Below are 22,333 nucleotides of genomic sequence, written 5' to 3'. Positions count from 1 at the left end.
GGAGGCCCCGCCCCCACCGCAGGGGACACGCCCCCTCCTCTGCCCTCCCCCGCCTCGGGGCTGGGCGCGCTCGCACGCCCCTGAGTCCCCAGGCCCGTTTGGCACGCGCGGGAGGGGCGGGGCGCGGCGCGAGGCGTGTCCCGTGAGCAGCAGACACGGCCCCTCCAGACAAGTCACTCACCGCTCGGCCAGCGCTGCTGCTGCTGCTGGGCTTGAGGAGCCGGGTGCACGAGGTAAATTCGCTCCCCCAGTACAGCCCTCACACCCGTGTCCTCTCCCTGCCGCCCCCACCCCCTCATCCAGCAGCTTCATCTGCACTCCGGGCATGACTAGCTCTGCCCAACCGTAGCTCGGGGCTGTGCTTCAGCGCCTCAGGGTGCAGGGTAAGGCGGGCAGGAGGTTTACAGAAGATGGTCCCTTCCTGTCCGCTTGCCCAGGGGTGCCAGACAGGACATACTGGTCTTGGGCCAGGGACTGTGTCTTCCACTGTGTTTCAGAAAGTGCCTGCCCCTCTTGGGGCACTCCTGTGCTGATCTCTCTCGCTTAGGGTATGGGTCACATCACTGGACTAGCTGACTTGCTCGGAGCAGGTTTCCTTTGACTTGGGCCTATTTTTGGAGTCTGGAGTCTTGCAAGTCAACTTAATTGCAAGTGCAGCATTTGTCATAGTCACTGGCACTCCCTGCAGGGGGCTAAGGGTATTGCCCTCATATAAGGCTGTAATCTTGTTTGTAGACAAGCTATGTATGATTGCTTGATCTATTAGCCTCTTACATTGGGAACTTTGTGTCAGAGAAGATGTTCCAAACCAGAGAGGTCACAACTAATCTTGGCCCAATGGTTAGGGCACTAGCCTAGGACATGGGAGATTGTTCAGTTCCCTGCTCCACCACAGACTTCTGTGTGACCTTGGGTCAGTCATAGAATTATAGGCTATCAGGGTTGGAAGGGACCTCAGGAGGTCATCTTGTCCAGTCCCCTGCTCAAAGCAGGACCAATCCCCAACTAAATCATCCCAGCCAGTGGTTAGTCAAGCCTGACATTAAAAATCTCTAAGGAAGGAGATTCCACCACCTCCCAGGTAACCCATTCCAGTGCTTCACCACCCTCCTAGTGAAAAAGTTTTTCCTAATATCCAACCTAAACTTCCCCCACTGCAACATGAGACCATGACTCCTTGTTCTGTCATCTGGTACCACTGAGAACAGTCTAGATCAGGGGTCCCCAACGCGTTCCTGGCCGGCGGTGGAGCATCCGCCGAAATGCCTCTGAATTTCTGCATTTCAGTGGTGATGCCTCTCAATGACACCGCTTGCCGCTGACAAGCAATGTCATCGAGAGGTGTCGCCGCCGAAATGCCGCAGAAATTCGGTGGCATTTCGGCGGATGCTCCACCGCTGCCATGGTCCTTTGTCTGGCGCCCGCCAGACGAAAAGGTTGGGGACCACTGGTCTAGATCCATTCTCTTTGGAACCCTCTTTAAGGTAGTTGAAAGCAGCTATAAAATCCCCCCTCGTTCTTCTCTTCTGCAGACTAAACAATCCCAGTTCCTTCAGCCTCTCCTCATAAGTCTCGTGCTCCAGCCCCCTAATCATTTTTGTTGCCCTCCGCTGTACTCTTTCCAATTTTTCCACATCCTTGTAGTGTGGGGCCCAAAACTGGACACAGTATTCCAGATGAGACCTCACCAATGTCGATCTGCTGGCAGTGCCCCTACTTATACAGCCCAAAATGCCATTAGCCTTCTTGGCAACAAGGGCATACTGTCAACTCATATCCAGCTTCTTGTCCACTGTAGCCTCTAGGTCCTTTTCTGCAGAACTGCTGCCTAGCCATTCGGTCCCTAGTCTGTAGCAGTGCTTGGGATTCTTCCGTCCTAATTGCAGAACTCTGCACTTGTCCTAGTTGAACCTCATCAGATTTCTTTTGGCCCAGTCCTCTAATTTGTCTAGGTCCCTCTGTATGCTGTCCCTACCCTCCAGCGTATCTTCCACTCCTCCAGTTTAGTGTCATCTGCACACTTGCTGAGTGTGCAGTCCGCGCCATCCTCTAGATCATTAATGAAGATATTGAATAAAACCGGCCACAGAACTGACCCTTGGGCACTTCACTTGATACCGGCTGCCAACTAGACATGGAGCCATTGATCACTACATGTTGAGCCCGACGATCTAGCCAGCTTTCTATCCACCTTCTAGTCCATTCATCCAGCCCATACTTCTTTAACTTGCTGGTCACTTGTGCCTCTCTGGGCATGTCTACACTGTTCCCACCCCAGAAAAAAACATTTTCTTAACTCAGTTAGCTACCCACATCAGCTAACTTGGGTTAAAATAGCAACCTCAAGCTCCCCGTACGTTGAACTCAAGCTGCTGACCTGAGGTAAAAGCCAAGTTGCTGTGTCATCACTGCTATTTTAACCTGAGTTAGCTGATGTGTGTTAACTGTCTGGAGTGAGGAACACACCTTCTTTTGCAGTGTAGACATTCCCTATAAGTGTGTTAGTTCCCAATCTGTAACATGGAGAAAATAGCACTTCCCTACCTCACCTTTTATTGTTGTGACAATAAAAAACATTAAAGTTTGTGAAGCACTTTGAGATCTACTGATGAAAAGTGTTATTAAGATTTAGGTATTACACTTACTTGAAGCAATATTAGGCCTCTCTCCTACAAGCTAGACATTCAGCATGACAATAGAGGTGGACAAATAATTCACAGCAGATAACAATTATTTTTGCTTTTTGTTTACAAACTGTCCAGGAGCAGACTGACTCTTGCACTTATTAATCACAATTATTTTGCATAATTTTTATGAATATTTCTGGGGCTGTAGTTCATTCACTAACAGCCTGTGAGTACTCAAAATTCAAGCTGTGACGGGTAACGTTATGTTGCCCACCTGCATTTGGATGACTATAGCCCCAGAATTGGGTTTTTGATGTGAATACTTGCTATTCTAACCCTAAATCTTACTCCCTCAGAATGGTAGAGACTAAACTTAAACAGAAGGGAGGAAGGGAGGCAGAGCAGTAGGATCAGAAATCAAGGAATAAAAGGCCCCTCAAAATGATTTGCCTGGTTTCAGAGGAAAACACATGGTGGATAATCTTGCCCTTGTAGAAACTGGTGAATAATCATCTAGGGCAGTGTTTCTCAACCAGGGGTCAGGGGGCTGCAAGCAGGTTTCAGAGGGTCTGCCAAGCATGATTGATGTTAGACTCGCTAGGACCCAAGGAAGAAAGCCAAAGCCCCACCACATAGGACTGCAGCCCAGGGTCCCGAACCTTGCTACCCAGGGTCGAAGCTGAAACTTGAGCAACTTAGCTTCACAGAGCCCCCTGTGGTGTCCTGGGCAGTTGCCCTGCTTGCTACCCCCTAATGCCAGCCCTGGCTTTTGTATGCAGAACATCAGTTAAGGCACAGCTGGTCCCTGGACTTTTTATAGTATGTTGGGGATGGGGGGGGGGCTCAGAAAGTAAAAGATTGAGAACCGCTGATATAGGGTTTCATGAAATCATAACTGGAGGTGGAAAAGACCTTCTAGGGCATCTAACACCATCCCCTGCCAATGCAGGATCATTCCCTGCACTAATAACACTTTCATCTTCAAAGTGCTTTACAAACTTTAATTAAGCATCAGCAAACTAATCCAACAATACTGGATACCACAGTCATGGGTGCTTTATAAATATGCTTAGATTGAAGTAGGCTTCCTAGTGTTTTGTCCTTATTGTGTCTAGTCTCTCACATTTTTGGCAAAGACCAAGCCAGTCATGCTGGGGTGATGTAATTACCAGACAGTTGGACAACATATGTAGGTAGGAATCTCTTTTTAAAAAGCTCTATTTGGACAAATGGGATGAGGGCAGCTTTCCTCGCTTTCTAGGAAGCCTGTTCAAATGTCCATATTCTGACTTCTAATGCAGTTATGAGCTCCCCAAATCCTAATAACCGGTTCCCTACTTCGGCAGTGTGGGGGGGGTCTTCACTCACTCTGGGCTTTCGGCGGATTTTTGGCAGCGGGTCCTTCACCCGGATCGAGTGAAGGACCCGCCACCGAAGTGCCACTGAAGATCCAGTAGGGAACCGCGCGGTGAGTACAAGCCCCATGTGCCTGTCTCCCCCCTCCCCATCCAACCCCAACCCACGTCCTGCCCCCCTCAGAAACCGCAACCCATCAAACCTCCCTGCTCCTTGTCCCCTGACCACTCCCTCCCGAGACCCCCCCACCCTAACTGCCCCCTAGGACCCCACCCCCTACCCAACTCGCCCCGCTCCCTGTCCCCGGACTTCCCCAACCCCATCCACCACCACCCCGACAGACCCATAGAACTCCCACGCCTACCCAACCACCCATTTCCCATCCCCTGACCGCCCCCCCAGAACCTCCACCCCCTTATCCAACTCCTCCTCCCAGCCCCGGCCTGGCCCCCTTACCATGCTGCTCAGGGCAGCGTGTATGGATGCCGCGCGGCCCGCTGGAGCTCGCAGCCCCACCCCCTTACCATGCTACTCAAAGCAGCAGGAGCTGCAGAACTGGCCAGAGTGCTGGCACCGGCGGCACAGCACGCTGGGGCTCTCTGAGAGGGGGAAGTGGGGGAGGGACCGGGGGAGCCTCCCCAGCTGGGAGCTCAGGTGGGCCGGACAGGATGGTCCTGTGGGCCAGATGTGGCCCGTGGACTGGAGTTTGCCCACCCCCTGGCCCCTTTAACAACTGGTTCTACACTGGCTTCTAAATTTAACAACTGGTTCTTGTGAACCAGTGCGAACCGGCTCCAGCTCACCACTGGATGTATGGCGTACTTGATAGGTATTTACATAGTGACTTTTGTTTTCTTTTTGAAGATAAAGTTGGGGTTTGATTCTAGTTTAATGGGGCTAGGAAGAGAAAACTCAGAAACCTTATATATGCCTTTCAAGTAGACCAGTGATATTGTCACCTGCAACATTTCATGTTGCAAACTTTCACCCAGTGTTTTTGAAGAAATGAAATCCTAAACCTGAAGAAAAGTCCTACCTAGGCTCTTATGACATTTATCACCATGGTACGTGCCCAATATCCAGATCAAAGATGCATCTACTCCAAAGGAGTACTTTCACTCTTTCCAGTTCTTGCTGTGAAAAGGCAGTCAGGCAGAGGACAACTGTTCCTTTAGGCAAAGTAATCTAGGGACACTTTCATATGAGTAAGTCATCTAAAGACTACTGAGAAATAGGAAGTAGGTTCTTCCAGCTAGGTTTTTTTTTTTTTTAAGTCATGGAAGCTTTTCAATAAACATATTTTGCACTCCAGTACACCCACTTTGAGAAAATAATATAACTGCTTTATTATTGTAGAAAGCTGATATCTGTTACAAAAGGGTTGCCATGCTTGAGAAAAGTCAGAAAATTCTTCACAAGCAAAATATTTTTATTTTGTCACTTGAAAAATAGTGAAATGATTCTAACTGCAACTTTTTTTTCCTTTTCAATGTTTATCCTCTTTAAAGGGTTTACTTAGCACCTGAGTGTAAGCAGAATTATGATTTCATGTCAAATTATAATTCAGTTTATTATTGTTTATTAAAAGAAGCACCCACGCTGTGACGGGAACATTTTTACATATTTTCAAAGATGCATTATCAAGACAAATAAGATTGCCATCATGCTCTAAATACCAAACTCATAAGTCCAGCATGTCCAGTCCTTGACAAATTCCTTGATATCCTTAGCCCCTCTCTTCCTGTAAAGTGCCTCAGGAAAGATGGGCTTAGTAGTGTTTGGAAAGCTATTGGATATAGGCTCTGATGAACCAACCATCTTAAATAGATGGTCAAATATGTTTTAGGCACCATCAAATATATTTGTTTAGATGGCAGCAAGTAGGACCACAATTGAGGGCACAAGTCAGGTGTTGGTTACTCAAATCTAATATTTGAAGAACTATATTGAAATTCCAATGAAAATGGACTACATCAATCATGCTAAGTGATAGCAACCATTCCATAGAAAAACAATGTAAGTTAGACCATTGGTGTCTGCAGTGGCACCATACACCTGTTTTACACTGATGTAAGAGAGTCAGGTCCAGTAAGTACAATTTTCTTTCTTTCTTAGAAGAATACTTAGTTGAGCAACCAGATTTTGTTGATTCCTGGAGAAGTAGCTTGATCCAGGATTAATTGTATGGCATTTTAGGCATGGATAATTATCTGTTCAAATGCTTCTAAAGCTATGACTAAAATAAAAGTACTTAAACAACTGGAACTGGAGGCACAACTGGAACTGATAATAAATGTATCAAGGACACAGAACTGACATCCTTCCTCTAACTGTCAAATATTCTCAGTTCATGCAATAGTATGGAGAGCTTGTTTCTAACCCACTTTCTTTTAACATCTGAAAAAGTGCGTTTTTTACCCACGAAAGCCCAAATAAATCTGTTAGTCTTTAAAGTGCCACAGGACTCCTCATTGTTTTTACAGGAGAGTTTTTCTGGGTTTTTGTTTGTTTGTTTTGTTTCACGGGTATTAGGTTTTATCAGGTAAAACCTAAAATGAGAAGCTCTATTTAGTTCTTCTGTTCTACACCTTTTCCTCTGGCAATAAAAAAATAAATAAAAAATTAAAAACTCCAAAGAGACTTCAGAATATAAGTGAGACACTGTTAAGGGGCTTAAGGTTAATTAATATCCACTAAAATCTTGAAGGTAAATGTGGCACGCCACCATTGCTAGCCAACCAAGAAATCTGACAATCACAGCTTCTACATTTAGTACATCACTGCACAATCATTCTGATTGTAAGCCCTGCACAACAGGACTGAATCACGAGAAAAAGAAAATCCTCATTAACCGGGATTACAAAAGCCGACTGAAACGGAAGTACAGCTGATGGTCAAAAAAAGGGGGGCAGGCACATAGACGGATGTATATTGCCTGTTTGCTAAAGTAAGGAAACAGTTTTGTTCTGACAACTGCAATGATTTATCTGCTTCCTGGTACAATTAAAGGACCAGGTGTTAACTTTGATAAAGCCTTATATGGTGCAAGCCAGCCGTTGTCCCTGATTTCCAGTAAGGCAGTTGGGGTCAACTGAGGTACTTGAGATAAGACCCTTGATTTAACTATGTAGGGGCTGAGTAGAGATTCTAAAGTCATTCATGACAGACAGGACACTTGGCATAATAAAATGGATCTATGAGCACTTGGAGGGTCCAGAAGATATACCTTGTTCTTGGGAAAGTTTGCTGGCTATCTCTATACTGTATTTCAGTGGAGGCTGTATATACTGATCCACAAGAGAGCCTCTTTTTCTGAAGAAAGCTTAAAGACGTTCTTGGGCGTGAGTGGGTTTGGTTAGAAGCTCAACGTGTGTTGGGAGTTTCCTATTTTGGCAATCACTTAGAGAGTTTTCCTAACTTGTACAGGTTCTAACTTGTATTAACCTGTACTAATTTGACAGTGTTCCTTAATGTAGGGGGCACAGCTCATCAAATGGGCTTTTTAGAGCCATTGTCTCCAGACGTGGATTAAGGGAAGAGTTGTCAGTAACACAAAGCTCTCCCATGCTTGTAGAAGACTTAACTCACAAAGTGGAGAAACAGCAACTAAACTTCTGGCTTTCAGTAAACCAAAGTAGTATTTTCCCATCCTTACACTCCTTGTGAATTTGTAGCCCAAGGGTACTGGCTCATTTAAGGGAGGAATAAATGTCAGGATTTCAGACTTGGTAAAAGTATGATTAATATAAAGTGAAACTGAAAATTAATTTGAATAAAATGTAAGGATTGTTCCCAGACAGGTCATTTCATTTTAGTAGACTAAAACCATTCATAGCCAGACAAATCCTTTATCCCCACAACATTTCAAAACTGACGGAGACATTTCTTATGATGTTAACTGCAGACTCTAAATAAATACCCATCTGGATGGATGACCTCTTAAATTTTCAAATGCCTTCATTGATATTTTAAGAGCATTCTGCAGTTTTGGTGCTGGGCTAATTACTACTTGTCACAGGGTCCAGCTTGCTAGCATGATGACTGGAGTAGTCCAGGAACTGCTGACTGAAAAGTGACCCAGTGCATGTACCTGTTATACCTGATGGAAACATTCACATTGGAACTTGATTTTTTCACATTTACTAAAATCAACACACTTTTCAGTCTCTTGTAGCCCTCGCTCCGTTGGAGTGATCCCACTCATTCCCATCAAAATTTCTCCTTCTGGGCTCCATTGCTCGCTACTTTTCTTTTTCTTTGTGTGTCCGGCATTAATGCCACATTGAGGCCTGAACTTGGATTTGGATTCAGGATATTTAGAAGTAAAGGTAGCATGGTATGGTATTTAGAAGTAAGGGTGGCATGGTATGGCATTTCTGCACTGCTACTGGTGGGGCGCTGCCTTTAGAGCTGGGTGTTCAGCCAACACCCACCGCTCTCTGGCCACCCAGCTCTGAAGTCAGCATAGAAAAGAAGGTGGCAATACCGTGACCCCCCTAAAATAACCTTGTGATCCCCCTGCAACTCCCTTTTGAGTCAGGCCCCCCCAATTAGAGAAACACTGGTCTCCCCCATGAAACAAGTATAGTATAGGGTAAAAGCCCACAAAAGACCAGATTTCATGGGGGGAGACCAGATTTCACTGTCTGTGACATGTTTTTCATGGCGTGAATTTGGTAGGACCCTATAATGGAGCAAGGGAATTGAAATTGGGTCTCATGTTCCAGGCTAGCATCCCAACCACTGGACCCCTCCTCCTCTCTCCACACTTCAAACTGTATTTACCATGAAACCAGAGTTTAAGAAGCCTTGACATTAAGCCTGGTTTAATAAATCATACACCTCTCAATCAGCAATGGGATTTAACTTCTTTCATGCAAAATATTAAAATGGTGGTTAAGCTGAAAAGGGACTTTCTAACTGTTAATATCCTGGATTTAACTATTTTACTTAGATGGGCGTGTCCTCTTTTACAAGAATACTCAACATTGGAAAGAAGAAGCGACTCACCTTGTGCAGTAACGATGGTTCTTCGAGATGCGTGTCCCTGTGGGTGCTCCATTTTTGGTGTCGGTGCACCCCTGCGCCAGAGATTGGAGATTTTAGGTAGCAGTGCTCAGTCGGGGCATGCATGCGCAGCAGCTGTCTCACGGTGTCGTTGGCGCCTCTTGTAGTGCGTAAATGACCCAACCCCCTCAGTTCCTCCTCTACCGTCCTTGTCTGCAGACAAATTATGACTTCTCTAATTATGGCAAACCGCAGGAACTCTTAGAGGATCTTCCTGAAGACAAACATCCCCAGCTCAAGGCCATCATGACTGGGGGACAAATAATAGCCAGCACGGCTCTACAGGCCTCAGTCGATGTGGCAGACGCAGCCATATGAACAACGGCCATAGCATCTTTTAAAATCGGGTGAGCCTGGCATTGTGTTTGATTTTTCCCGCAACTGGGAAGGGAAATGTGAAGAAAAGTGTAGAAATTGGTTAAAACTGTATTTCCACTGCTAATCTAAGAAAACAAAGACTGAAGGGAAAGAAACAGAAAACTTTTTTTTTAAATAACTGCCTAAGTAAAGTCTAATTAAGCTTATTAGCTCTTAGATAGTTTAAACTATTTTCTTTTCTAGAGATTTTCAAAGAGGCAGCACTGCCACTGAGCTCCGTCTGCAGCTGAGGACAGTAGAGAAGGAACATGCATGCCCCGACTGAGCACTGCTACCTAAAATCTCAGATCTCTGGTACAGGGACCCACAGACACTGAAGTGGAGCACCCACAGGGACACTACTCGAAGCAGCAGCAGCATTCAGCATCAGATGCTGATCTTATGACTGGAATTACTCTGAATTTACATCAGTACAACACATCAGAAGCTGTCCCATGTTTTTGTTGCCACTGGCCATTTTTATCTTGCAAAATGAATTGTAAAGCTTAAGCACTGCCTAGACGCATGAGTACACTGGATGTGTGACATACATGATTCTCATCAGAATTTATTTGAGTACTGGTTGATTGCTCACCTTTTAGGTATAGTAATGAGAAGGGAGAAGCATCTGTCTTGACAATGCAGTCCTCAAAATGTTTGCTTCCTCAAAGTATGTATTATCGTACAATGACTTTGTGAGCTATGTAGTTTGAGCCTTTAGCCAGGATAGGCAGGGATGGTGTCCCTAGCCTCTGTTTGCCAGAAGCTGGGAATGGGCAACAGGGGATGGAGCACTTGATGATTACCTGTTCTGTTCATTCCCTCTGGGACACCTGGCATTGGCCACTGTTGGGACAGGATACTGGGCTAGATGGACCTTTGGTCTGACCCAGTACGGCTGTTCTTATGTTTCTTGTTTTTTATGTCTTTCTTTATAACTTCAAAAGTGTATTGGGTGCTGTGTAAATGACAGTGACAACTTAAAGGAAGGGATTTCTATAGAAAAAAAATCCTTCCTTCTCAGCTTAATACATAAAACCTCACTCGCACTCACTGCTTTTCAGTGTAGCTGCTAGTATGTGGTAGATTGGCTGTACATATGCAAGTGTGATGGTAACACTTCCTTTGATGCTCACAGCGATGATATTTTCAGATACCAAGTCAACAAGCACCCTTGGAATCATCACGCTTTAGTCACATTCCAAAAGGACACTACACTCAGTGATTAAGTTACTAGCGTGTTGAATGGAAAATCCTATGAATTCCATTGTTGGAGAACTGCTCTACAGTAGTGTTTTCTAAAAGGGGTACACTGGAGAATAAAAACTTGCATTTCTCCAGAGCCTTTCATCCAAAGTGCTCATATTACTTTACAAACAAAAATTATGCCTCATGATCTTCCCTTGAGATAGATATCACTGTACCTACATACCAGTAGTTGATACTACTACTCTACCTAAATTTGTTACTATTAAAATGTATATGCCCAAGTGTTTACTGTAATACCGAAGGTATTGACTACTGACTAACTTCACAAAAATAAATCAAGGATCTTAAGGTTTTAAAACCATTTGCATTTAAAAGTCTACTCCCCAGAGTGTACAAAACAAAGTGCCCAGTTCTGCTTTGATTAAAGTTAAAGGCTGAACAACTACTGATGTAACTGGAAGCAGAATCAAGCCCAGGCACCAAGCCCAGGAACAGTGTCCCTTGCTAGTGCTATAGGTATTTGAGGTTTGTAGTGCAGCTACTCTTTCTGTGGCTTAATACCTCTAAATGGAAGTGCCGACTGTCATCTTGACTATAAAAACATCTTCTTCTGCATTTTAATTGACACACAAGTGGAATTTCACTCGGGTAAACTGTGGAGCTCAAACAAACTTTTAGTGCTTTCACATCTAATTGATACAGGAATTTTTAATAAGACTAAACAGCTGAATCTTTAAATATAGTAGTTGATCCACTGACACAATTTAAGTGCATTTTCTGGGGCTGATTAAAAAACAAGATCCTTTATATTTAAATAAATGCAACAATCTTTTTTCATACAGAAAATGAATGCAATGGGATAACTGATAACTACTTTAGCAGAGAAATAAGTGAGATAACCTTTAGCAATGGTAGATATGTTCATAAAGCAATACCAAAGGACATAAGATTGCCCATAACACTGTCACATTTGAAAAAATACAGACATGAACCAAGATTTGAAATATGATTTATTATAATATAACCTAACAGGAATAACAGTATTTTCTAGATGATGTATTGTCCTACCTCTATTTAAATGTACTTAAACAGCTCACTGTCTTCTTATTCCACAGACTTTTGCAATTGCAAAATTAATGTTTGTCTTTTGCTGGTGTTGCTGCCAAGAATCCATGGTAATTATGCAAAAGAAGAGGTAAAGAATTGTTATGTATCTGTCACTGTTTAAAATATTGGGACTTGCCATGAAAATCTTCCCATTTTAAATACTGGACACAATCTATATGTTGATAAAACACAATATTTTCTGGATTCATTTTGTTTAAGGAGTGTGAACTTAGTGTACTGGAAAGTGCTAGAGTGCCTCTTCCGAGAGCTGAAGTCCTTTATTCCCACAAGAACTACAGCAGGAGAAGCGGCAGAGCAAGTTTACCCTATGCTGCCTCAGCCATACGCTTTAACCCTAGTCAGGAGTGGCACTTCTAGGGATGAGGATAGCTGAGTCTCCATGGCCCATTCAATTCTAAGCCATTGAATGGTAACAGCCTGTCACTGCTTATGTGGGCAGGATTCACACAGCAGCCTAAAGATGAAAGGTTCTATATTGTGGTAACAACGAGGGTCCCATCGTACTGTACAAGGACAGTCCCTACCCTGAAGAGCTTACAATCAAAATATCAGAAGAAACAATAAATGGCTAAGACAGACAGGGAAGTACAAGGAAGCAATGAGACTGAACTGGTCCATAAGTAAAGCCATGGCCACAGCACACCGGCTGCCTAACAATCTATATCGCTATATCAGTCTCCTGAGTCATTGAGGCTTCTCTGTAACGTGTATAAATCTGAAGCCTTCACTGGTTTTCATGAGACACCAACTTGTCATGAAAGGGTTGGAGGAGTCCTAAAAACTCTTTAATCTATGGCAGCAAAATAGCACCTGCTTTCTATACTTGTATCATGAAATTGTGTGCTGGATCAGTTTATTGCCTTTTAAGACACTAACCACTATTATGCTCAAGCAGCCCAGAGAGACTCAGCCTCCATAATTCTTGCTAAGCTGCAGCTCTTTATCCACTGAATTTTGGTAGCTTGATTGGCTTTCTAAATGATCTGTTCTATCAACTCCCATGTGAGTTCTAGGCTTCTGGAAAACAAACAGAAAAGCAAATTAGTGCTACAGAATGTTAGCATTTTTAAACAATGGGACACTAGGGCAGGTATTTTGCTAAACTACAACTCTGAATTTTAGTCTGTCACTGTTCCCGTTCAATAATAATACAGAAGAACCAATGAATGTTACCACTAACACTTAAAACAGGAGTTTGTGTGGCAGGATATGAAAGCAGCAGTGGAAATCAAATTATATATGTATAATATAAGCAAATTAACTTCAGGATAATAGTGCCTGCTGCTAACTTACAAATTAATTAAGAGGGGGTGTGTGTGTGAGAGAGAGAGAAATCTTAAGTATTCATCCTATCAAAGGTCATATTTCCAGTAATAGGAGTAAGAAAATGTTTTCCCCTTTTAGATACTAAGCTAATCTACCTCTAACAGACACAAGTAATCATGATAATTAGTAATAGTACTCAGGAACTGCTATCCACTAGGGGAGTTCTTTACCCGTCATCCCCCTCCCGCCCTTCGGATAAACCATTACTGTCATGATTGATTTCTGTCTCTGCTTCAAAGAGCCATCTATTGAATGCATAGGGCTGTGCAGTGCAGGGCTTTGGAGCAGAGCCCAGAGCTGGAGCAGTGGAGCTGCAGGTTTTTGCCTGGAGCTGGAGCGGAGCCAGAGCACAGCTCCAAAGCCCTGGTGCAGTGTCAAAAAAACTGCCCCTTCCCAAAAAAAACTAGTGATATGCTCAGCCTTCTACAAAGAATTTTTTGTCATTCTCCCACTCTTTAAGTGACTCAATTAAGAACATCAGAATGGCCCTATTGGCTCAGACCAATGGCCCACTTAGCCCAATATCCTCTCTTCCAACAATGGCTTGTGCCAGAGGCTTCAGAACAGGGCAATTATTGAGTGATCCATCCTGTTGTCCAGTTCCAGCTTCTGGCAATCAGAGCCTGGGGTTGCATTCCTGATCATCTTGGCTAACGGGTCCCTCAATGACTATCTTCCGTGAACTTGTCTAATTCTTTTTTTGAGCCCAGTTATACTTTTGGCCTTTATAACATCCCCTGGGAATGAGTTTCATACGTGACTGTGTAAAGAAGTACTTCCTTATGTTTGTTTTAAACTTGCTGCCTATTAAGTTAATGGGGTGATTCCTGGTTCTTATGTGAAGGAGTAAATAACACTTCCTTATTCACTTTCTCCACACCATTCATGATTTTATAGAACCTCTATCATATCCCCCTCATTTGTCTCTTTCCTAGCTGAACGGTCCTAGTCTTTTCAATTTCTCTTCATATGGAGGCCATTCCAAACCCTAATAATTTTTGTTGCCTTTTTCTGTACTTCTTCCAATTCTAAGATATCTTTTTTGAGATGGGGTAACCGAAACCATGCGCATTTGTTCAAGGCATGGGTGTTCCATGGATTTATATGGTGGCATAATATTTTCTGTCTTCTTATTGATGCCTTTCCTAATGGTTTCTAACATTCTACTAGCTTGTTTGACTGCCAGTGCACAGTGAGTGGATATTTTTAGAGAGCTATCCACAGTAACTCCAAGATCTTTCTTGAGTGGTGACAGCTAATTTAGACCCCATCATTTTGTATGCATAGTTGGGATTATGTTTTCCAATGTGCATTACTTTGCATTTATCAACACTGAATTTCTTAAGCTATTTTGTTGCCCGGTGACCTAGTTTTGTGACATCCCTTTGTAACTCTTTGCAGTCATCTTTAGACTTAACTATCTTGAGTAATTTTGTATTGTCTGCAAAGTTTGCTACCTCCTTGTTTACCCCTTTTTCCAAATCATGTATGAATATGTTGAACAGCACTGGTCCCAATACAGATCCTTGGGGGACTCCGTTATTTACATTTCTCCACGGTGAAAACTGACCATTTATTCCAACCCTTTGTTTCCTATTTTTTAACCAGTTACTGACATAGGTGCCGACTCTGTGGCACCTATGTCAGTAACTGGTTAAAAAATTTGTTGACACTCCGGGGCCGGAGCACCCATGGAAAAAAATTGCAGCTCCCCGTGGCCCCGCTCCGCCCCCCTGCTCCAGCTCACCTCCACCGCGAGTGCGCCTTCACATCCTGCTTCTCCTCCCTCCCAGCCCTTGTGCTGCGACACAGCTGATTTGCGGGGCAGAGAGAGAGGGGGGAAGTGGGGGAACGCTGTGCACTGGGGAAAGAGGCGGGGCAAGGGCGGGAATTTGGGGAAGGGATCCAATAGGGGCAGGGAGGGGGCGGAGTTTGGGCAGGGACTTTGGGGATGGGGTTGGAATGCGGGCGGGGCGAAGGTGGAGGCGGGATGGGGTGGCCCACTGGTGCCAGAGAAAGTTGGTGCTGCTAGTCACTGATCCATGAGAGGACCCTTCCCCCATCCCATCACTGCTTACTTTGCTTCAGAGCCTTTGGTGAGGGACCTTGTCAAAGGCTTTCTGAAAGTCCAAGTACACTATATCCACTCGATCAACCTTGTCCACATTTGTTGACACTCTCAAAGTATTCTAATATATTAGTGAGGCATGATTTCCTTTTACAAAAGCCATGTTGACTCTTTCCCAACATATTGTGTTTATCTGTGTCTGATAATTTTATTCTTTGCTATAGTTTCAACCAGTTTGCCTGATACTGAAGTCAGGCTTACTGGCCTGCAGCTGCCAAGATCACCTATGGAGCCTTTTTTAAAAATCAGCATCACATTAGCTATCCTCCAGTTGTCTGGTACAGAGGCTGATTTAAATGATAGCTTGCATACCACAGTTAGTACTTATGCAATTTCATATTTGAGTTCCTTCAGAACTCTTGGGTGAATACCATCTGGTCCTGGTGACTTATAACGGTTTAATTTATCAATTTGTTCCAAAGCCGCCTCCTACTGACACCTCAATCTGGGACAGTTATTCAGATTTGTCACTTAAAAAGAATGGCTCAGGAGTGGGAATTTCCCTCACATCCTTTGCAGTGAAGACCAATGCAAAGAATTAATTTAGCTTCTCTGCAACAGCCCTTGTCTTCCTTGAATGATCTTTTAGCACCTTTATCGTCCAGTTGACCCACTGATCAGAAGCTGTTGGCAGGCTTCCTATGTGATTTTTTTTTGCTGTTAGTTTTTGTGTCTTTTGCTGGTTGCTCTTCAAATTCTTTTTTTGGCCTGCCTAATTATACTTTTACACTTGACTTGCCAGAGATTATGCTCCTTTCTAAATTCCTCAGTAGGATTTGACTCCCAATTTTTAAGGATGCCTTTTTGTCTCCAACTGCCTCTTTTACTCGTTTAACCATGGTGGCTTTTTTTTTGATCCTCTTACTGTGTTTTGGGTTGTTTTTTTTTTGGGGGGGGGTGTAATACATTTAGTTTGAGCCTCTCTTATGGTGTTTTTAAAAAGTTTCCATGCAGTTTGCAGGTATTTCACTTTTGTGACCCTTTCTTTTCATTTCCATTTAATTAGCTTCCTCATTTTTGTGTAGTTTCCATTTTTCAAGTTAAATGCTACTGTGGTGGATTTCTTTGCTATTTCCCTCCTACCAGGATGTTACAGTAATTACATTACGGTCGCTCTTACTGTGCACTTCAGCTATATTCATCTCTTGGACCAGATATTATGTGCTACTTAAGACTAAATCAAGAATTGCCTCTCTCCTTTTGTTCCAGAATTAGCTGCTCCAAAAAACAGTCATTAAGGGTATCTAGAAATTTTATCTCTGCATCACGTCCTGAGGGGATGTACCCAGTAAATATGGGGAAAGTTGAAATCTCCCATTTATTATTGAGTTTTCTGCTTTTGTAAGTTCTCTAATCTCCCTGACCATTTCACAATCACCGTCGCCACCCTAGTCAGGTGGTTGGCAATGTATATCCACTGCTATACTTTGATTATTCAAACATGTAGTTTCTATCCATAGAGATTCTATGGTACAGTTTGATTCATTTAAGATGTTCACTACTTTTGACTCTATGCTTTCTTTCACATGTAATGCCACTCCCCCACCGGCATGACCTACTCTGTCATTCCCTTATATGTTCTACCCTGTATTATGGTGTCCCATTGATTATCATCATTCCACCAAGTTTCTGTGATGCCTATTATATCAATCCTAATTTAATACCAAATCACAAATGTGCTACCCAAGAACGTTTAAGTAAAAGGGTCATGCTTACAGTAAGTGGGACAAAGGATATACAGAGCACACAGCCAAATGCTGAAGCCACTGGAAAAGTGAGCACCTGAAAAGTACAAAGCATTGTCTTAGTGTCATCTGGAATGTGTTCAGTGCTGTCTTGTCTTTCCCAACTTCACCCACTTAAACAAGCAGAAAACCTCCAACCACACTCGCACTGAAGCAAACTGCAAGAATCTGAATATTCAGTTGCTCAAAATTCTCCTCTTGCTATGACAGCTGGAAGATTCAATTTAACATCCACACATCCAACAGAGAAGAGCCTCAAATGGGTAGCTCCTACTACATTGCTGCTATAGCAATAAATGAATGAAAAGCTGAGTAAGCAGGCAAGCGTTATGTGCTGGGATGATCAGGAAACTGAGTCCTACCTCTGGTAGAACTACACAGGGAGCAGATTGCACAGGTAAGGCAGTGGTGCTGAGAATAATTTTATTGGGTCTAGGAAGTTCAATTCCTATGACAACAAAAGCAACCTAGCAGCTCTTAGCCCCCCTGCAGCGCTCGTGTGAACCCCCACGCCCTGATAACAGCTACTGTTCCTCATTGTAAAACCCCTGGGAGCATGGGCAGTAGCAGTAAGAGCAGTACCTGCCTTTTCTTGGGGTGACTTCCCTCAGGAGTGCAGAGAGCTGGGCTGGAGATGTAATTTATACCCAGTTGCACCAGCTGGGTAAATGCAACCTCTGACTGACTAAAACATTTTTGTGAGCATTGTTAAAACCTTTATCAATTATCTTTCAATACTGAGGATTAATAATCCAGACACTGAAGCTCATACCCTGGATGTTGCCCAGAATTTTCATTATGGTACAACTCCAAAACAAGGGCCTGTGCCTGATGTGTGCTGAGCCTCTGCAATCCCTACTAACCTCAGTGGGATATGTTGATGCTCATTATCTCTCAGGATCAGCTCCAAAGCGTTCTACTCACCATTTGAGGCTGGAGTATGTGTTGACTGAATGATGCTTGCACTAGTTTGTGTATCTTGGACGCTTGTCCTGGCGCCATCTAGTGCCAGCTGAAGACTCTGTAGCTGTAATGCATTCAGATGGTTTCTCTGTGATTCAGTAACCATGGCTGCATTTTCAAGGCCAAGGTTTGCTATTTGTTCTGGAGACAGCTCCTTGAGGAATACGTTAAAAAAAAAAACTGCTTTAAGATGTCCACTACATTACACAGGTGAATCAGAGGTCCAGACTGCCTTGTACTTAGAGTGAGAAAAACAGCCACACTCTATATTGCTGTAAAAGTGCTCAGTATTGGGTTTTTTTGGTTTGTTTTTTTAAGTATTTGTATATCTGTTTACCTGACTGGCCACTCATCTAGCTTTCAGCCTTCTCCTTTGGTTGTGACAGTACATAAGTTCTGGAGACACTTTCTGTGCTACCAGTGTATCTGTCAACCCTCTGATATTGGAGTCTCAGTTTTAGTTGCTTTGGGGGCAGAGGGGAGTTTACTCTCTATGACTGCCAAACTATTTTCGTTTCTTTCCTCTTGCATCATTTTCCAAACCTGTCCCATTCTTGCCTGCATGTGATATAGACACAGGATTCTGCTATCTATAGAGTAGCAAGATGAAAAGATGTTGTTCCACCCTTGGATCTTCCCTTCTAGATTGAAAATCTTCCAAATGTGGTCACATTGTCTTGTTTTAAAAATGGAACAAGATAATCATAACCATACAGTAATTATCTTTCAGTACATGGTGATTAAACCAATTTGTAAAACAGGCATCTACAATGCCTGCTGTATTACCTTAATTATAGTAACATTCAATGTTTAACTCCACCATGGAGCAAGCTCTTTTTGCTGCTGCAGCTATGCATCCAAGTTTTATTTTAATAAAGGGTCACATTTTAGTTTAAAAGTAGACCAGGTGACAGATCAGAATTTAATTCCATATCAATTATAATTGTCTGTCTGTCTGAGACCTTGTCTATATAAGACAGTTGCTTTAGTTTAAATAAAGGGTAAGTAGGTTTGAACCTATTTAATTAAATTGGTGCAACCCTCTGCATAGAAGCTCCAGTAAATTTTTAAAATAAACCCCTGAAACTGAACTAAGTTTCCACAAAGTGATAAATCTGCTTATAATCAATAGCTTTAGTTAAACTGGTATTACTTTTTCATGTAGAAAGCCTTAAGATAAAGCTGTAGCTACACAAAGCCACAGTAAAAATCAATGCCACTTTGAATTCCTAAAGAAGAGCAGAAAGGATTCTGTATTTTCTTTTTGTAAAGAACCATGTCTATCTAGAAATTTCATCACATGGCCATCTCTCTCTCTTGTGTGCATCTGCTGAATTTCTATTGAGAATCTCTAAAGGAGTGGTTCTCAAACTTTTTTTCCGTGGACCACTTGAAAATTGCTAAGGGTCTCAGTGGACCACTTAATGATCTTTCCAAATGTTGTTTATACCATTAGCTAACTATTGTAAAGCATTTTGGATAAAAGTGCTATATAAAAAAAACTTTAAAAATTAACGTTTTTTTATTCTACAAATAAACACACACAACTCAGATTTTAATATCAGTAATCTTATTTTTCTAATGCGATGGATGTGCCCTCTCTCCCTTGCCGCAGCAGCCCCTGATCTGGGTTTGGGAAGAAGAGGGGTCTCTCCCCAGCCACAGAGCTGGGGCTGGTAAAGAGGACTGTCTCTCCCCAGCAGCCGCAGCTCTGGAGCTGGAGAAAGTCGCCTCTTTCTCTGGCCACCACAGCCCTGCACGTCCCAAATGCCCCCCACCCTCTCTTCTCACCCCATTTCCCCCTCTCACCTACCCCCTATTCCTACCAAGGCCACCATCTCACCACATGTGAATCTTCTCCAGGGTCCAGGCACCTAATTCGCGGAGCCACACCTGCGCAGCTCCACTAATTAGGTGGGTGGCCCTTTATTCTTTTGTGTGCGGCCACCTAGGCATGCACCTTAGAGGGAACTATCCATGGACAACCTGAATGGAGCTCGCGGACCACTGGTGGGTGGCCCAGTTTGACTACAGTTTGAGAACCTCTGCTCTAAAGGATACCTTCGACCCTCTGTTCTGTGAATTTTCCCCAGCACTGAAAAGTGTGACACAGTGAGGTTGCAGCCTTATTGGAGCTGTCAAAGGTGCAGTATAGACCACTTCTTTGCAGCTTGTGGTTAAGGAGTTTCTCCTTTTATGGAGGCTGACCGTTAAGCTGTTTGGCTCATCTATCCATCACTACACTGAGTGACTGACCTCACGAGTGTCTGAACCAGAGGTGGTTGGGCAGAATTTTAATCTTCTCTCCACGTCAAACAATGTCTGGGTCAGAGACTTCAAGATCCATGTGCTAGTCTCTGGGCCATATTCAGAGCTGACATAAACAGGATGAATTCCAATTAAGTCAGAGTTGCATCTGCTTGTACCAATTCTGAATTCAGCCTTTCCCCCTCCCCTTCTTTCTTTCAGAAATGCTGCATAGGAGAATGTTATCAGAATTTAGGATTAACAAAAAAGCCCAGATATGACCAAGGGGGCTGTTTGTAGCTGTGATAGTATGGATGAATGCATTCACTGTCCTTAATAAAAGAGAAGAAAAGAAAGACCTCAACAGAATATCACTAGAGACGCAGACTTTGCTCTAAGCCATCTGCCCCTATGTACTCAGGCTGCAATTTTAAAACACTTTCTTAATGCTTTTTCCCTTGAAACACATTTTACACTAAGCATAAATAAAATAAACAGTTTGACATTTTATGTGCATCACAAATAGAGATGAGATAGCTGCGAGTTAATGCTTCAAACACTGAACTGCCTCTCACTTAATAATCAAGCCAGAAAGGGTCCTGCAGAAACTCAAATTGAAGCATAAATTAGTACTGCAGTTTGTTTATAATAAAGTAAAAGTGATGGAATATCACACTTCTTCAGTAACCAAGCACTTACTTTGAAAACTTCATCAGGTATGTGTCTTATGGCTGCTGGCTGGAAATATGGCATCACATCTTTGTCAAGAGCTTTAAACTCTTTCTCATTTAAACCAGCTATTAAGACAAAATAGGAATAGAGCTTAGTTCACACATCCTTTTCATTATGTTAAGTTTTGACTAATTTACATTAATACATTATCTGGCCAAAATTTGTGTCTCAACTCTGTTCCAATAAAACATGAGGAAATCAGCACTCCTATATTAAACAGAAAAAGAGACCCTTTTGTGCACTTGAATGAATGCTCAAGTTTAACGGATATAAGAGGTAATTAAGTTATATTTAAAGACAAATACACAATTCCTTTTCCTGCTTTCTTTCACTGTAACCATCACTAACCACCAGCTTACAGACAACTGTAGCACATAAGAAACACATATCACATTTTCAGTAAAACAAATATACCATGATTGAAGTTAATTAGTAGTAGTATTTGCAATACAAAATTAGATGGTAACCTCCCTCCCCCTGAAATCCTAAATACAGTAACTCCTTGCTTAACGTTGTAGTTATGTTCCTGAAAAATGAGACTTTAAGCAAAACGATGTTAAGCGAATCCAATTTCCCGATAAGAATTAATGTAAATGGGGTGGAGTTAGGTTCCAGAGAACATTTTTTCACCAGACAAAAGTGTGTGTGTGTGTATATCACACAGACACACACACACACACACACACACACACACAGAGTATACGTTTTAAACAAACAATTTAATACTGTACACAGCAATGATGACTGAATCTTGGTTGAGGTGGTGAAGTCAGAGGGTGGAATATTTCCCAGGGAATGCCTTAGTGCTGAATGATGAACTAGCACTCGGCTGAGCCCTCAAGGGTTAACACATTTGTTAATGTAGCCTCACACTCTACAAGGCAGCACAAATGGAGGGAGGGGAGACAGCATGGCAGACAGAGACACACACCCTGAGAGAGAGAGAGAGAGAGAGAGAGAGAGGCGCATTGCCCCTTTAAGTACGCTGACCCCACCCTAAGTACATTGCCTTTTTACGTAGATCAGCAAGTTGAGACAGCAGCTGCTGCTAGCAAGTTCCTTCCCTTCTGAGCCCTGTCGTTTCCCCCACTGCTCTATGGAGATGGGGTAAGCAGGGGACAGGAGCAGGGGGGAGGGGGACACCCTGACAGCCCCCTGCTTCCCCTCACTCCACCCCCCGCACAGCAAGCAGGAGTCTCAGAGAGCAGCTCCAAGGCAGAGGGCAGGAGCAGCACATGGCAGTGGGGGGAGGGACAGCTGAACTGCCAGCAATTGATAGCCTACTGGTTCTAAGCCCCCACCAGTCAGCTGCAACGGGTTGCTCTTTCTGCAGGCGGTGGACAAAGCAGGCGGCTGCCAAACAACATTATAAGGGAGCATTGCACAACTTTAAACGAGCATGATGTCTAATTGATCAGCAACGAAACAATGTTAACCGGGATGACTTT

The 22,333-nt window shown here is 43.3% G+C and overlaps 1 protein-coding gene and 1 long non-coding RNA gene across 13 annotated transcripts in view; one reads left to right on the top strand and one right to left on the bottom strand.

Moving 5' to 3' along the window:
* The first annotated feature begins 57 nt into the window (after positions 1–57).
* LOC120373146 lies at positions 58–20,970 on the top strand. Its single transcript, XR_005585412.1, has 3 exons — positions 58–233; positions 11,732–11,811; positions 20,376–20,970. It is a non-coding gene; the product is annotated as an uncharacterized LOC120373146 (long non-coding RNA).
* OTOA (otoancorin) overlaps positions 11,578–22,333 on the bottom strand; it is a 58,144-nt gene continuing 47,388 nt past the window's right edge. For 5 of the 12 annotated variants that reach the window (XM_039491061.1, XM_039491060.1, XM_039491063.1 and 2 more), the window contains 4 exons: positions 20,853–20,950; positions 17,868–18,060; positions 16,915–16,980; positions 11,581–12,761 (listed from right to left, as the gene is read on the bottom strand). In XM_039491061.1, coding sequence (XP_039346995.1) covers positions 12,760–12,761; positions 16,915–16,980; positions 17,868–18,060; positions 20,853–20,950 — 359 coding nt within the window. In that variant the 3' untranslated portion in view covers positions 11,581–12,759. Of the gene's footprint in view, positions 12,762–16,914; positions 16,981–17,867; positions 18,061–20,852; positions 20,951–22,333 lie in introns of all 12 variants that reach the window. The other 7 variants (XM_039491070.1, XM_039491068.1, XR_005585408.1 and 4 more) reach the window with 6 other exon arrangements.

This window comes from Mauremys reevesii, linkage group 10 (genome assembly GCF_016161935.1).
Source record: "Mauremys reevesii isolate NIE-2019 linkage group 10, ASM1616193v1, whole genome shotgun sequence".
NCBI classification, from domain to species: Eukaryota; Metazoa; Chordata; order Testudines; family Geoemydidae; genus Mauremys; species Mauremys reevesii.
The sequence above is the reverse complement of the archived record's forward strand: the minus strand, read 5'-3'. Positions and strand labels throughout refer to the sequence as shown.